Source organism: Oratosquilla oratoria, chromosome 6 (assembly GCF_046742065.1).
Source record: "Oratosquilla oratoria isolate Oo_2021 chromosome 6, ASM4674206v1, whole genome shotgun sequence".
Lineage (NCBI taxonomy): Eukaryota > Metazoa > Arthropoda > Malacostraca > Stomatopoda > Squillidae > Oratosquilla > Oratosquilla oratoria.
This window is the reverse complement of record NC_134782.1, coordinates 69,584-85,763: the sequence shown is the minus strand read 5'-3', so window position 1 is coordinate 85,763 and position 16,180 is coordinate 69,584. Positions and strand designations below refer to the sequence as shown.

General features: G+C 35.9%; 1 protein-coding gene across 1 annotated transcript in view; it reads left to right on the top strand.

Moving 5' to 3' along the window:
- Nucleotides 1-227: 227 nt before the first annotated feature.
- LOC143026227 (leucine carboxyl methyltransferase 1) overlaps nucleotides 228-16,180 on the top strand; it is a 28,564-nt gene continuing 12,611 nt past the window's right edge. Inside the window, exons 1-4 of the mRNA XM_076186252.1 lie at nucleotides 228-620; nucleotides 14,262-14,445; nucleotides 14,635-14,876; nucleotides 15,968-16,077. Coding sequence (XP_076042367.1) covers nucleotides 414-620; nucleotides 14,262-14,445; nucleotides 14,635-14,876; nucleotides 15,968-16,077 — 743 coding nt within the window. The 5' untranslated portion in view covers nucleotides 228-413. The remainder of the gene's footprint in view (nucleotides 621-14,261; nucleotides 14,446-14,634; nucleotides 14,877-15,967; nucleotides 16,078-16,180) is intronic.

Here is a 16,180-nt window from a genome sequence, read left to right as displayed (position 1 = left end):
CCCTATTGATAAAGGAGTACTTTCTAAGGTCCAACCGTGCTCGACTTGAATATTTTCCACCTATTTCCCCTGATACTGTACTCGTCTCTAAATTCAAAGAGACCCTCAGTGCAGAGACCCTCATCTATCATATAGATGATTATCAATCACGAGGAGGAAATTTTTATATATAAATATTTTTATGATTCTTTATCACTGAGAATTCATAGATTACATTAGGAGTCAAAATAAATTTATCGGCTGGTATGTGTTGTCATATTTCAAAATCTATACATGATCTCTCTCCAGTTGACTGACCGATATCGTCTGCTAGTATGTTTACAAACTTTACACCAGTAGAACCACCATTATCGAGTTCAACGAAGGTGGAGTCGTAGTTGAAAGATTGAGGCTAGACATTAAGGAAATAGACAATGGAAGGAATAGGAAATGACGAGGCTGTTATAGCAACCAATGACGATGCTAGTGCTTGCAAGAAATGTGCTGTCAGCCTTGGTTACTGGAAAGATCCTTATATTGGATACTTTGTCAGGAACTGCGAAAGGAGAGCACCAGAAATTAATCGAGGATATTTCGCCCGCATAACTGCAATAAAGATTATTGTAGATAAATTTATAAAGGTTAGTTACATGCATAATCATTTTACTCTAATTTATGGCAAAGGAATGAGTTGGAGATGTGCAATATAAATAAATCTAAACTCTATCTATTATCATTAAGGATAAATCATGACATCCATAAATGAAGTCTGTACAAATAATTTTATGGGTGCAGAATCTCGGAAAAATATGTATCACTGTTTATGGCGACATATATCATTTCCCCACTTTAATGTGTATCTCTGAACTTGATTAAATGAAATAAGAGAAGTCATCTTGACAACATTTTAGTCACACAATTACTAATTACTTTCTAATAAAATTTTACAATTTATTTCTCTGTACTAAAATGGGAGGGGTGGAGGGAGCAAATAGTATTTCTGTATAGGACCACAGGATTCCAGGATTTCTGTGCCATTTCTGTGCCATTGTTAACAAATACCAAAAATAGTTATCATCATTTCAACCATTATACACACACACACATACACTCAGATACATACATCACTGATGAAGAATGTAGTAACATCATTGTAAATCAAAACTAAAACCAACAGTTGGAGCAGAAGAAAAAACAGAAATGGTGAGTCTATATATTCTGACTGTAAGCTACAGTCCTCTTCAATAATACAGAAAGAGGAGGGTATTATAATTATACAACACTCTTACTAAAGGAGGGGGAGGGGAAGGACTAAAATATACCTACCCTTACTTGAATGGTGACCTAGGAGTCAAGTCGAAGATGTCTGTTGACAATGTTGGTGATCAAAAGTCCTGATATTACATCCAGAGATTATTACCCCTTTGAAATGTTTGTATTGGGAATATATTCTATTAATGTGGATTCTACCATCCTCCTCCTGAACCCACAACCTGATATATATATATATATATATATATATATATATATATATATATATATGTATAGATATGAATATATATATACTGTATATACATATGTGAATATATATATATACATATATATATATATATCTATGTATATATATATGTATATATATATGTGCTTTGTCCCAGTCAAGAGAATGATTAAACTGACATGCTGGAACACTGCTGAAGTGAACTGTCTTGCTTGTATTTGATCAAACGTTTGCATTCTTTCAACCTTGTCCCTAAGTCTCTCCGTCTGGCCAATGTATACTAAATTGCAGTCCTTACATGGGACTAAATAAACACCTGGATCGTGTTCTCCTTTCAACCTTTGATAAACGTTAACTGCTTTTTTGTTTATGGTGTTTAGGTAGTTATGAACTAAATGTAACTTATACTTGGGAAGAAATATGCTCTTAAGGTTAAAGAAATCAGAAAAGGGGACAACAAGGGAACTTTATGGATGAAATGTGTGGCAGTATTGGAGGGGGTGTTGAAAAAACTAGTTCTGGCTTGGCTGAGGGCTTTATCCAGGAACTAAGAAGGAGGATAAGCTGCTCCTGTAAGTTGGGACCTGATGGGGTCTAATTCTTGATCTAAAAGTTGGGGGCTACAAATCCTAAAAACTTGGAGGAAAAGGCCCAAAGCTACACTTCTTTTGACATCTGGATGTTGACTGACAAAATGAAGATAACTGCCTGAATGAGTACTTTTTCTATGAACTGTGAAAGAAAGTCTATTCCCATTCCTCATAATTAAAATATCTGAAAAAGGAATCTTACCCTCTTCTTCCCATTCATCCTTGAATTTGATAGTGGGAGCTAACTGGTTCAGTAAAAAAAAAAAAAAAAAAAAATATATATATATATATATATATATATATATATGTTTGTTGAGACGTTCTGACAGGACGTAAGTGGAGTAGGAAACACAGGAGTCTTAGTCTTGAGGAATAAACTCAAGACTAAGACTCCTGTGTTTCCTACTCCGTTTATGTCATATATATATATATATATATATATATATACATACACACACACATCAAAGGGACCCCAATTTTCTTCCCAAAAGATGAAAAAAATATCATCAACGTATCTAAACCATATCATACCCGGGGGCTTGATGGTCGGAGGAAGAACACTTTTGAAGGAATTCATATAGAGATAGGCCAAAACAGGAGAAAGAATAGGACCCATGCTACAACCATACTTTTGTTTGAAAAAAAAGTTTGAAGAAACACAAGTGTGAACTAAAGCAATAATTTTTGAGACAGGAAGGGGGAATTTGTCCTGGAATGATTGTAGCTTGGTTTCCAAGAAGGACAAAACCCCATCAACAAAAATGCTCGTAAATACAGATGTTATATCAAGACTCATTTTCCGGCCTGAAATGGTGACATTCCTGATTTTTTTAAATTTATGAATAAATGGTCATCTATGTATCCCATCTACTACTTGGGTGAGAAGCTAAGCAAAAAAAGCAGTACCCCCATAGTAGTGTCTGACAGCCAATACTGGTTTACTACCACTGCTTCATTACATGTCAACCCTCCTGCTTCATCCATTGAGGAATTTACAGAATAGACAAAAAGAAATCCCTTCAGACCATATCAGTTTTCCCCCTACTTAAAACTACTTTCTACTGATATCCTTCTCATGTCCTTCTCTCTCCCTTCCCCCCTCAACAGACCTAAGGCTCATTTAAGACCATCCAACCATCCTATTCTTAGTCTTCCCCCAAGTTCACTCTCTTCACCTCTCCCTTCCTTTTTTTGCCTGTCTTCTTTTTACTCATTTCCCCCCATAAATCCAGTTTATCCCAGTATTTTTTGACCAGCCTCATTTGTCACCTCACTTTTAACCCCCTGTTCTTAACCACATCTCATTTTTTAGTCTATCCATCCATATAACCCACCATATTTTCTAAACACTTCATCTCAAACACATTTAAGCTTTTTCTTTTTGCTTCCCTTAAATTTCAAGTCTCTACCTGATACATTTTCCTGGGTACATTCAACTCTTGATTACAACAGTTTTCTATTTACATTCCATCCCAGATACCTATGACTCATGACATTTTTCATTCTCTCAAGCCATTTACATTCTTCCCTTACTGTTATGTATCTTCACCCATATTCGTCCATTCCCTGCTACATGTGTTCCTTGAATACTTTAAGTTCTTTAATTCCTTGCTTCTTTCATTAAAGATTTGCTTCCAATTCACTGCCATCTTGCACATCTCATAACCTTACTTTTGCCCTCATTTACTTTCAGCTTTCTCTTTTCATATCCTCTCCCAAACTCCACCACTAGCAATTATCTTTTATCTGTGTTAGAGTTTAAAATCTGTACTCTGTATGAACTGAGGCTCTTCTAGTCCCTTTTGTCCAAACTGTCTCTGAAGTCAAACAACAGTGCTATTTTGGTGGCCTGTATTGACTGATGTGGTGTCAGAAATAATCATTTTGACACTCCTCCATGCATTGTATTCATCTAGCAGGGTTTGCAGTGGGATAAAGACATCCTCAGCTGATCTGCTTTCACAAGCCAAGATGCCAAGGTGAAGAGTTCTTGTAGAATTCTTTACACAGACCACTTGATATTCTTTATTGTTAATCCTCTTCCCATCAAAATGCAAGCAAAATTCCTCTTCACCAATAATTTCTTTCAGCTGGTTCTTGACTCTTTGTGCATCCTTGATCACTCGACGCCAAATTCCCATTTGTGATGGTGTGCGGACATCTATTCCTTCTTCAGCCAAGTTTTGAAGAACATTTGATGCTTTCCTTGTTGACAAGGACACTTTTGATACCAGCTTGGCAGCATATTTTGTTGCACGATATTTTTCATTTCATGAAAGGAAACTCTTCATCAACATCAGAAACAGTGCTGTTATTTTCTTCTTCACTACTACTACTTTTGCACTTGAGTTGTTGACGGTTCTGATTAATTTCTTGGCCGTTTCAAAGGCACGTTGACACAGGAGCCACTTTCTCAGTCATGTATCCCACTCAGCCTCCTGATTCTATTTGTTTTCTGTAAAATCCTTTGTCTTCGCTGCAAAGCCAGTTTCCACTCAGTTTTGTAATATTGAAAACATGAATGAGATTTCTTTCAATTTCTTCATTTTGCTGCTTTCTATCTTTTTCAAACACTTTCCCTATCTTGTCAACCTCTGCTGAAACTTGCTGCTTAGAAAGAAAAGGGAAGCTAAATTTCTCCCAAAGCTTCAGCAATTCTTGAGATATCTTCCTTATTTAGTCTGTTCACCCTTTGAGTTCATCGTGCAATCCCAAAAATCGACCAATATCCCTGTTCAAAGGCATTTTGCACATGATCTCATTTATATCCTCTTTCATTTCTGGTATGCTTGGACAGTGTTTTAGAGTTGTCAAATTTGTGTCCATTTCTTTCCAGCTGATTCCACTGCTGATTTAAATAATTTACTTTTAAAAGACATGTTTGAATCTGAAAGCAGAATACATACACTGAAAAATTAGAATGGAGAATACACTGGCTGCTGCAAAGAATATTTAGACCAATTTTGATTTTTCATTATAATGCACGAAATGTATGTACTCTCCAGTAATATGTAAGGCCACCTGTATTGTTCCTAGTAAATTGTAGGTTTCTCCAACTATTTTGTTTATATGCTTGTCTGGTGACATGTTCTTGCTAATAATTACTCCTAGGTCCTTTTCTGAGCTAACTTTATTTACTTCTTTTGTACCAGCCTTATATTGCCCTGATATTCTATTCTTACTTTTTCCAAACTCCATTAGGTTATACAGCATTTCTTGATATTGAAATTCACTTATCCATTTTTGGCTCCATTTCCAGACTTTGTCCAGATCTCTCTAAAGAGATTCACAGTCATTCTCTGTACTGTGTATTTACCTAGTTGTATTTTACGGGAAGGGGAGCTATGCTCTTGGTGTCTCGTTTTCATATCTCATTTTATCTAAACTATTTTTAAATTCATGTATTGTTTTTGCACACACCACTTTCTCATCTAACTTGTTCCAACTGTCTATTACTCTGTGAGGAAAGCTGTTCTTTTTCAGGTCTCTTCTATAGCTATCCTTTTTGATTTTCTTTCCATGTCCTCTTGTACTTCTGTCATCCCATTTTATCAAATTCTCTCTATCACTCATTAACAAGCTATATAAATCGTTAGTTCGTCCACATTTGGAATATGCTGTTTCCGTATGGTCACCGAATCTCATTAAAGACATTGACAGACTGGAAAAAGTACAACGGCGAGCCACAAAACTGATTCCAAATATCAAAAATAAATCATACGAAAATCGACTTAAGCACATGAATCTGTTTTCCCTAAAAAAGCGTAGACTCAGAGGTGACTTGATACAGGTCTTTAAGATTTTAAAGGGAATTGACAACATCAAAAGTGACCAAATTTTCACATTGAATGAGAATCAGACAAGAAACAATGGTCTCAAACTGTCCGGAAATAGATTCAATTTGGAAGTAGGTAGAAACAACTTTGCCAACCGTGTAGTTAATGAATGGAATAAACTTCCTGCACAGGTAGTGCAATGTAGTTCAGTTCGAAGCTTTAAGAATCATTTAGATAAATACCTAAGTAAGATGCTGTAATTATTATAATTTATGTTATATTATTTGTTTTTGTTTTGTTATAATTTGTCTGTCTGATTTTCATTTATTATTAGTTATATGTCAATTTATTATCATTTACTATTTACCTGTTTGTTTGTTATTCAACTATACCAATGCATTTATTTATGTATTTTAATTGTTATTTACATTGTTAGTTTTAATTTATTATTAATATGAGTTTTTTTTTTTTTTTATTTTATTTTTATTTTTATTTTTATTATTTTTTTTTTTTTTTTTTTTTTTTTTTTTGCATCCGACCTAGATATGGATCAAAAGGTCTCCTGTCGGCATGCTTTGCCTTTGTAATCCTTTGTAATTTCTATGCCTTTCATGATTCTCTAAATAGTTATCAAATCTCCTCTCTCTCTTCTTTGCTCTAGTGTCTGTAGTTCATGTTTTGCTAGTCTCTCTTCATATGATAGTTGTGTGAGTGTAGGTGCCAATTTTGTAATTGCTCTTTGTATTCTTTCAAGTTTTTTTATACATTTTTTTGTACTTGGTGACCATATCGTTGCCGCAATCTTGGTCTTATCAGGGTGATTAGAATTTTCTTCACCATTTCTTCATCCAGATATGTAAATGCAACTTTGATTGTTCTTATTAAATTATAGGTTTCTCCAAAAATCTTATTTATATGTTTCTCAGGTGACATATTATTCATAACAATGACTCCCAGGTCCTTTTCATATTCTACTTTTTTTATTCTTTCTTCTCCCAATTTATATGATCCTGTTATTCTGTTTTTACTTTTTCCAAATTCCATTATACTACACTTCTTTGTATTGAACTCCATTTCCCACTTCCTACTCCATTCCTGTACTTTGTTAAGATCTCTCTGTAGTGATTCACAACCTTCTTCTGTGTTCACTTTTTTCAATAGTTTTGCATCATCTGCAAAGAAGCTCATATAGCTTTCAATTCCTTCCTCCATATCATTAATATATATAGCAAACATTATTGGGGCCAGAACTGTTCCTTGTGGAACACCGCTTATTACTTTATCCCATTTTGAGTGTTGGTCTCTTATCACTACTCTCATTTTTCTTTCTTGCAAAAAGTCTTCCATCCAATTTATTAGTTTGCCCTGTATTCCTCCTTCAGTTTCTAATTTCTTAAGCAACTTCTTATGTGGTACTTTGTCAAAAGCTTTTTTTAGGTCTAGAAATGCGCAATCAGCCCATCCATCTCTTTCTTGTATTATATCTATTAGCCTTGAATAGAAACATATTAAATTGGTGACGCATGATCGTCCTTGCCTGAATCCAAATTGTCTTGGATTTAGCACGTTGTTTTTTTCTAAATATTTTACCCATCTATTCTTTACAATTCTTTCACAAATTTTTGCTATTGTACTTGTTAGAGAGACTGGCCTATAGTTGTTAGGGTCTTCTTTATTTCCCCCTTTATATATAGGTACTATATTTGCTTTTTTTCCAATCTTCTGGAACTTTACCTTCTTTCAATGAACTGATTATTATGCTATGTATTATATCTGCCAGTTCATTCCTGCATTCTTTCAAAATCCAGTTTGCCATTTCATCTGGTCCATGCAATTTTCTGACATCAAGATTACTCAAGTGTTTCAATATTTCATTCTTTGTTACTTCTATTTCTTTCATAGGGGGGACTTTCTCTTTCCATTCAATCTCTTCAGGTTGTATGTTCTCCCTTGTAAACACAGATTTAAAATGTATGTTCATAATTTCCGCCATTTCAATTTCCTCTGTGTATTCAATTCCTCCTTGTCTTAATTTCTCCAAATCTTGTTTGTTTTTCAGTTTGTTGTTTACAAATCTGTAGAATAGTTTTGGTTGATCTTTACACTTTTCTATGACATCTTTTTCATATTTTCTCTTTTCCTCTCTGCACGCTTGTACATATTCATTTCTATAACAAGTATATATTTTCCATTTTTCTGGTCTTTTGTTTTTCTTCCATTTGGCCCAAGCTTTGTCTCTCTAGTCTTTTATCTCCCTACAACTTTTATTGTACCAGCACTTTATATATTCTTTTTCCTGTTTTTGTCTTGGGACATACTTTTCCACTCCCTTTTTTATAGATTTTTGTCAAAATATTCAATTTCTCTTCTACTGTTGTATCTTCTTTGTGTATTCTTTCCCAGTTTTCATTTTGGAAGAATTCTCTTATTTTATCAAAATTTGCTTTTTCATACATCAATCTTCCTTTTCTATATTGTTCATTTCTTTTCATGTATTTTTTCTCATTTAGTTCTAGTTCTATCAATATGTGGTCACTTTTGCTTATTGGTGCCTGGTATTCTATCTTTTCCACTATTTCAGGTTCTGATGTGAATATTAGGTCTAGTCTCGATGGTTCTTCTTCATTTCTATACCTGGTGTTCTCTTGGATCCATTGTGTCATTGTGTGGTCAGTAATCATCTCAAGTAGAACACTACCCCATGAGTCTTCTCCACCCTTTACGGTCATCTCTTCCCAGCATATTTCTTTGCAATTATAGTCGCCCATCATAACTATTCTTCCTCCATCTTCCATTATCTTGTTTAGTGTTATTCTTGTGTCTTCTAACATGCTTTTATGTTCATTCTCTTCCCACGAGGCTGTTTTTGGGGGCACGTAGTTTATTACAAATTTTCTGCTCTTCTTATCTCTATCTTCTACTTCTATCATAATCATCTCTACTGTATTGTTCCCATATGTGACATTCTTCACGCTTATATCCTTCTTAGTCAGGAACATAACTCCACCCCCTTGTTTTTTCTCTCTGTTTCTAATCCAATAATTATATGTATTGTTGGGTGGTAGTGGACCTTTTAATTTTGTTTCAACAATTCCCATTATGTCCGGATCTTTTTCTTTCAGATATTTGTTCAGTTCATTCAGTCCTGTTATTAATCCATCTATATTTGTGTAGGATACTCTTAACTTTCTGTTATTTCCATTGTATTCTCTGTTTCTTTTGTGTTTCTTTCTGTTATGTTTCATTTCTTCAATTTCATATTCACTACTCTCCAGTAGAATTCTTGTTTTTCTGTCTCCGTTCTGGTCTCGTTTTTTTTCTTAGCTTCATGTCTATTCCTTATTTCCTCCTCTCTTTCCTCTTTATTCATTTCCCTTTTTATCCATACCTTTTTATATTGTTCACTTGTTGCTAGTTTCCCTGTTTTGGATAAGATATTCTCAGCCGTAGTTTGTGACCTGAATTTAATCTTAATTGGTCTGGTCTTGTCTGTACTATATTTCTCGAGCCTGAATTTCTCTTCGATTTGTTTCATCATTTCTGGCTCATCTTCCTGAACTAATTCTAGTAAATTTCTTTTTCATTTTCCTCTTTGATTCTTGTGGTTCTATCTGGGTTATGTTTCTCTTCCATTCCTAATATAATTATACATTTCTTTCTATCTGCTAAGTCTCTTACTATATTCTCCTTCTGTCTCATCACTTTAATAACTGAGTCTTCAGTTTGTTCATTCATTTGCTGTTTGATTATGTCAGTAAATGCAACCTTGCTATTTTCTTGGATTTTTTTCCAACCCTCCTTGTTCTCCTTATTATTCTCCTTTAAGACTTTATTCTCTTCTTTTACTTCTTTTAACTGTTTTTTTAATTCTTCAATTTCCTTAGTTAAGTTTTTGTTTGCCTTCTCTAGTTCTTCCAATTTTTCAACCCTCTGCACAATGTTGTTAACGTGACCGAACCTAAATTCCCAGTGCTCGATCATCTTATCGAGCTTCTCTTCTAGTCTTGTTAATCGGGGGGGGGGGGGGTTGTGTCCCCCCCACCCTCTTTAAATCCCTGGAAAATATTCTCATCATCTTCTACTGTATTGCTCTTATCTATACTTCTAATCTTTACATTTTTGTTAGACATTTCGTCATCGCTAAATTGGTCCGGACCTCGTTTGTTTAGATGGCATCTGCCTGCCTGGGCCAAGTCCTCACCTTCCTCATTTCCTTCCATTTCCCTCAGTAATCCCTCCCTTTCTCCTTTTTCCTCACTTTCCCCTACACCACGGGCAATTTCCCCCCACCCTGTAAATACAATAGGTATTTCCTTTGCTTTGGGATCCACGAAATTTAACTTTTTCTTCAGAATGTCCACTAAGCCGTCCGTTCGTTGAAGTGTGTGTGTGTGTGTGTACACATGATTATACTACTATGAATGTCTTAAGGAAAGAAAAAATGAATACCGTGAGTCCTCCTTATATGGTAATTCTTTATCTGGTAAATTCACAGTTATGGTATTTGGTAATTACTACCCTCAATTCTACTTACGGTAAGAAAAATTCACAGATATGGTATCTGCTAGATATTTTAAAGAGGAAGGAGCAGGGAGAAGGTACATATGCCATATCCTATTATTACATGTAATAATGGGCTTTACAAGGGAAAGGGGGACAAGTGTGAGTGTAGTAGTTTCAGAGGGATCAGCTTGTTGAGTGTAGTTGGGAAGGCTTATGGGAGGGTCTTGATTGAGAGGATTAGGAGAGGAACAGAGGGAGTAATTGGTGAGGAACAATGTGGGTTTAGGACAAGTAGGGGTTGTGTAGATCAGATTTTTGTGGTAAGACAGATATGTGAGAAAGCTTTAGGAAAAGGTAAGGATGTTTTTTGGGCTTTTATGGATCTGGAAAAGGCTTACAACAGGGTAGATAGGAAGGCACTGTGGGAGGTACTGCAAATATATGGGATAGGAGGAAAGCTGTTAAGAGCAGTAAAGAGTTTTTACGAGAGTAGTAGAGCTTGTGTTAGGATTAGAAATGGAGAAAGTGAATGGTTCGAGGTAAAGGTGGGACTTTGTCAGGGATGTGTTATGTTGCCCTGGCTGTTCAATCTTTATATGGATGGGGTGGTGCGAGTAGTGAATGCAAGGGTAGTGAGTCAGGGATTGGAGATGGTTAAAGAAAATGGAGAAAAGTGGGACGTGAGCCAGTTGTTGTTTGCTGACAACACTACGTTTGTAGCAGCATCAGAGGAGGAATTGAGGAAGTTAGTGACAGAATTTGAGAAGGTGTGTGAAAGAAGGAAGCTGAAGATAAATGTGGGCAAAAGTAAGGTGGTGAGATGTACAAGGGGAGGGTGAAAGACTGGAGGAAGTGGATAGTTTTAGATACTTGGGTGCGAATGTGGCAGGAAAGGGAGGAGTGGGGGTGGAGGTAGAATGTAGATTGAGAGAAGCAAGTAAATGCCTTGGTGGATTAAGAAGTGTAATGAAAAATAGACATCTGGGAATGGATGCTAAGAGGAGGTTATATGAAGGAGTGATTGTACCAACAGCACTGTATGGGACAGAAACATGGAACATAAGAGAGGGAGAGAGAAGGAGTTTGAATGTATTTACCTAGTTGTACCTAGTTGTATTTTATGGGAAGGGGAGCTATGCTCTTGGTGTCCCGTTGTCATACCTCATTTTATCTAGACTGTTTTTAATAACATGTATTGTTTTTGCACACACCACTTTCTCATCTAACTTGTTCCAAATGTCTATTACTCTGTGGGGAAAGCTGTTCTTTTTCAGGTCTCCTCTATAACTGTCTTTCTTGATTCTCTTTCCATGTCCTCTTGTATTTCCACTATCCCATTTTATTAGATTCTCTCTATTAATACTTTCAATGCCTTTCATGATTCTATAAAAAGTTATCAAGTCTTCCCTCTCTCTTCTTTGCTCAAATATCTGTAGTTCAAGTTTTGCTAGTCTGTCTTCATATGATAGTTCTGAGAGTGTTGGTGCCAATTTTGTAATTGCTCTTTGTATTCTTTCAAGTTTTATTATACATTTTTTTTGTACTTGGTGACCACGTCGTCGCTGCATATTCCAATTTTGGTCTTATCAAAGTGACTAGTATTTTCTTCACCATTTCTTCATCCAGGTATGTAAATGCCACTTTTATTATTCTTATTAGATTATAAGTTTCTCCAAAAATTTTGTTTATATGTTTCTCAGGGGACATATTATTCATAATAATGACTCCCAGGTCCTTCTCATTTTCTACTTTATTTATTTCTTCTTTTCCCAATTTATATGATCCCACTATTCTTTTTTTGCTTCTTCCAAATTCCATTATACTACACTTCTTAATATTAAATTCCATCTCCCACTTCCTACTCCATTCCCATACTTTATTGACAATTTTGCATCATCCGCAAAGAAGCTCATATAACTTTCAATTCCTTTATCCATATCATTAATATATACAGACGCTCCTCAACTTACGTTTTAGTTACGTTCCGAACGGCCGAACGTAAGTTGAAAATGAACTTAAGTTGTTACTGTACTATACATCCGTAAATTCTTTTACCGTGTCTTATAAAACACCCCTAAATCATTAATAATACACATAACATTGTAAAATAATAACATTAATTTCAAATGAATTAAATTCAAGCAACATAAATTGAGATGGTGGAGGAGGAGGAGGCAAGACACGTTCAGTCTGTTGTTTGTGTCATGTAAACAATGGATGCAGCGTCATGCGTAAGTATCGTTTGAACTACGGAGAGCGCGCTAAACTAAAAAATTCACTCAATTTTTTTTTTTACAATTTTTTTTTTACAGTCAGTTCAAACGTAAAATCGAAAAAACGTAAAACGAATGAATGTAAGTAGAGGAGCGTCTGTATAGAAAACATTATTGGGGCCAGAACTGTTCCTTGGGGAACACCACTTATCACTTCATCCCAATTAGAGTGTTTGTCTCTTATCACTGCTCTCATTTTTCTTTCATGCAAGAAGTCTTCCATCCACTTTAGCAGTTTGTCCTGTATTCCTCCTGCAGTTTCTAATTTCTTGAGCAACTTCTTATGTGGCACCTTATCAAAAGCTTTTTTCAGGTCTAGAAATGCACAATCAGCCCATCCATCTCTTTCTTGTATTACATCTATTAGCCTTGAATAGAAACACATTAAGTTTGTGACGCATGATCATCCTTGTCTAAATCCAAATTGCTTTGGATTTAGTATGTTGTTTTTTCCAAATGCTTTACCCATCTAATTTTGATAATTCTTTCACAAATTTTAGCTATTGTACTTGTAAGAGAGACCAGTCTATAGTTAGTAGGGTCTTCTTTGTTTCCTCCTTTATATATTGGTACTATATTTGCTCTTTTCCAATCTTCTGGAACTTTTCCTTCTTTCAATGAACTGTTTATTAGACTATGTATTTTGTCTGTTAGTTCATTCCTGCATTCTCTCAAAATCCAGTTTGCCATTTCATCTGGCAGAAACATGGAACATGAGAGAGGAAGAGAGAAGGAGTTTGAATGTGTTTGAGATGAAATGTCTGAGAAGTATGATAGGGGTTACTAGGCTAGATAGAGTGAGAAATGAGGAGGTGAGGAGAAGAACAGAGGTGGAAAGGGAGCTGTGAGATAGGGTTGATGAAAGAGTATTGGGATGGTTTGGACACATGGAAAGAATGAGTGAAGAAAGATTAGTAAAAGAAGTGTGGAAGGCAGAGGTGGAAGGAGTGAATATGAGGGGATGTCCTAGGATGAGATGGATGGGGTGAAAGGGGCACAAAAGAGAGGAATGTCTGTGGAGGAAGGATGGGAGAGGACAGAAGATAGGGGTGAATAGAGAAGGGTTGTGTATGGATGATGCTGTGAATCATGAGGGGGAGTGGGTAGGAGATGGGGGGGTGAGAAAGTATGTATGAGAAAAAATTTGACGCAGCCCGAAGAGATTTCTCCCCGTCTTCTCCTTTTTTGCATGAGGGGATGGAGAAGGGGGATCACCTGAATTTATGAAGTGGCCTTGCTGTGGATGTGCTGTGTCTTGCGACACTGCTTCTGACCCAGGCCAGTGGACAGGATGCAGGGATGGCCCATCATCCAGGAGGTGCCATGATAAGAGTGAGGGAGGAGGGTGGAGGGGAATGGAATATATAGGAAAAGGAATATGGGTGGGAGTGGTTTCTATGCCTTTTTCTTTTTGGCTAACCTCCCCCCCCCCTGTGTAAGGGGGGAAAAAGCCTTTTGTGTATGTATGTATAATGGGTTTGGTATATGGTAATTTCAAGTTGCTGTAAGGTTTTCAGGAACACATATGTACCGTATAACCAGGACTTACTGTAGTGAGAATATGAAATTAGGGGTTTTCTGCAGGATGGCTGATTGCTTAGAGATGAATTGTTTTTTAAGTTTTTATGTTTGTTCTACATAGGTCACAGGTGGACGATGCCAAATAGTGAACATAGGTGCAGGATTTGACACCTTGTATTGGCGCCTCAAGGATGAAGGACAAAGTGTTAGTAATTTTGTAGAGCTTGATTTTCCTGGGGTAACATCTCGCAAATGTATGAACATCCAACGCATGAAGCCTTTGCTGAAAGGAGTAACTCATGAAGGTAATATGAATTTGATTCCTGGCTTTTGTAGTCCCTTGGAAAGGGGTATTTGAATCTTTATATATGGTATACTTTAGATATATGTATACATACTATAAGTTCTGTTGAATATTGATTTTGTATGAAGACAGCTTGCCATAGTAATTGTATCATTAAAATGCTAACTTCTTTTGAATGAATCTTTTGCAGATCATGATATAAAATTCAATAGAAATAATCTCCATACTTATGATTACAAGCTAACAGGTGTTGACCTAAGAAACCTATCAGATGTTGAAACAAAGCTGAAGGAATCTGATATTGTGTATGATGTGCCTACTCTGTTCTTAGCAGAGTGTGTTCTTGTTTACATGACAATCAGCAAGTCTTCACAACTTCTTAAATGGATAAATGAAAAGTTTAAGTCAGCATTCTTTGTTAATTATGAAATGGTAAGTATATGAAGATCAGTAGCTTTTGAATTAATATTGATCAAGCAGTGGTGCTTTGGTGTGCCTACTAGAGGCAGTATTGTCATATGGGAGGAGCCAGAGGCTCACTGGATGACCCAGAGCTTCCACTGAGAACCCAGAGAGGCTGATACCTTGTTTCTAGAATAGTCTGAGAAATTCACTCTTTTTAACCCACTTCCTTCCAACTTATCTTTCCTCCTCACATTTCTGTGTTTACATATAAGGAGGTCAGTGCTCTAGGACCTGCATTTTCATACCTTCTCAAGCTAGTGATATCAAAACCAACCCAGCATCATACATGCATAAAACTCATGAATTATCCACATATATTTATCTAGTACAGCACATCCTATACATGGGTCCATCTTACATCTTCAGCACAAACCAATACACAAAGAGCTGTAGTTGCAGCTGTCACACACTGCTAAAAGCACTCCAGCACAAAAACATACATAACACTGGAGTGAGTAATATTATTGATGATATCTAAGGGGAGGTTTCTATTGTATTATTTTTAAGCCATTGTTCTAGTTTGTCTATGTAGGCTAGGGTGTTCTTAGTAGTTATTTTGGAGTTACTGTCTTGGGTTATTTTTGGTAGGTGAGCACTTTGGTGTTATGTTCTGGATTTGATGTTAGAAGATTATTTGTGAAGAGGTTGCATAATGCAAGTGAGAGTATTGATCCTGAGAGGACTTCATTGTGCAGGCTTTTAATCTGAAATTTTTTGTTGTTTTAGATTACTCTGCACTGTTTGCCAGTTAAGAAGTTTGTTAATCATTACTTGTTGATGATGATGTCTATATCTGTAACATGAATTAATCAATGCAAATTTTCTTTCTATCTGATCAAGAAGTTAGATAACTGGTGTGATGTAGAACGTATGGTAAATGTTTAAAAGATCTGAACTTCACAGTATCATCCATTACTGTAGTCAAGATAAGAGAATGTACCCTAGTATCTAATATTCATAAAATAATGAAGCATTCACTTTGCACAGTATTAGAGCATAATTTAGTCATACATACTAGGCTTATTTGAATAGTTTGGATTCATATAAATACTCAACAGGTCAACCTTGAGGATCGGTTTGGGGAAGTCATGCTTAGCAACCTACGAACTCGTGGCTGTGACTTGGCTGGAGCTGAAGCATGTGTCAGTGTGGACACACAAAAGGACAGGTAAGCTTACTGTTTGAAGGAATGATACCCCAGTGTATATATTTCTAAATATATACAAAGACCTCAGTTCCCTTGTAAGTGGTTCCATATGGGGTTTTGACTA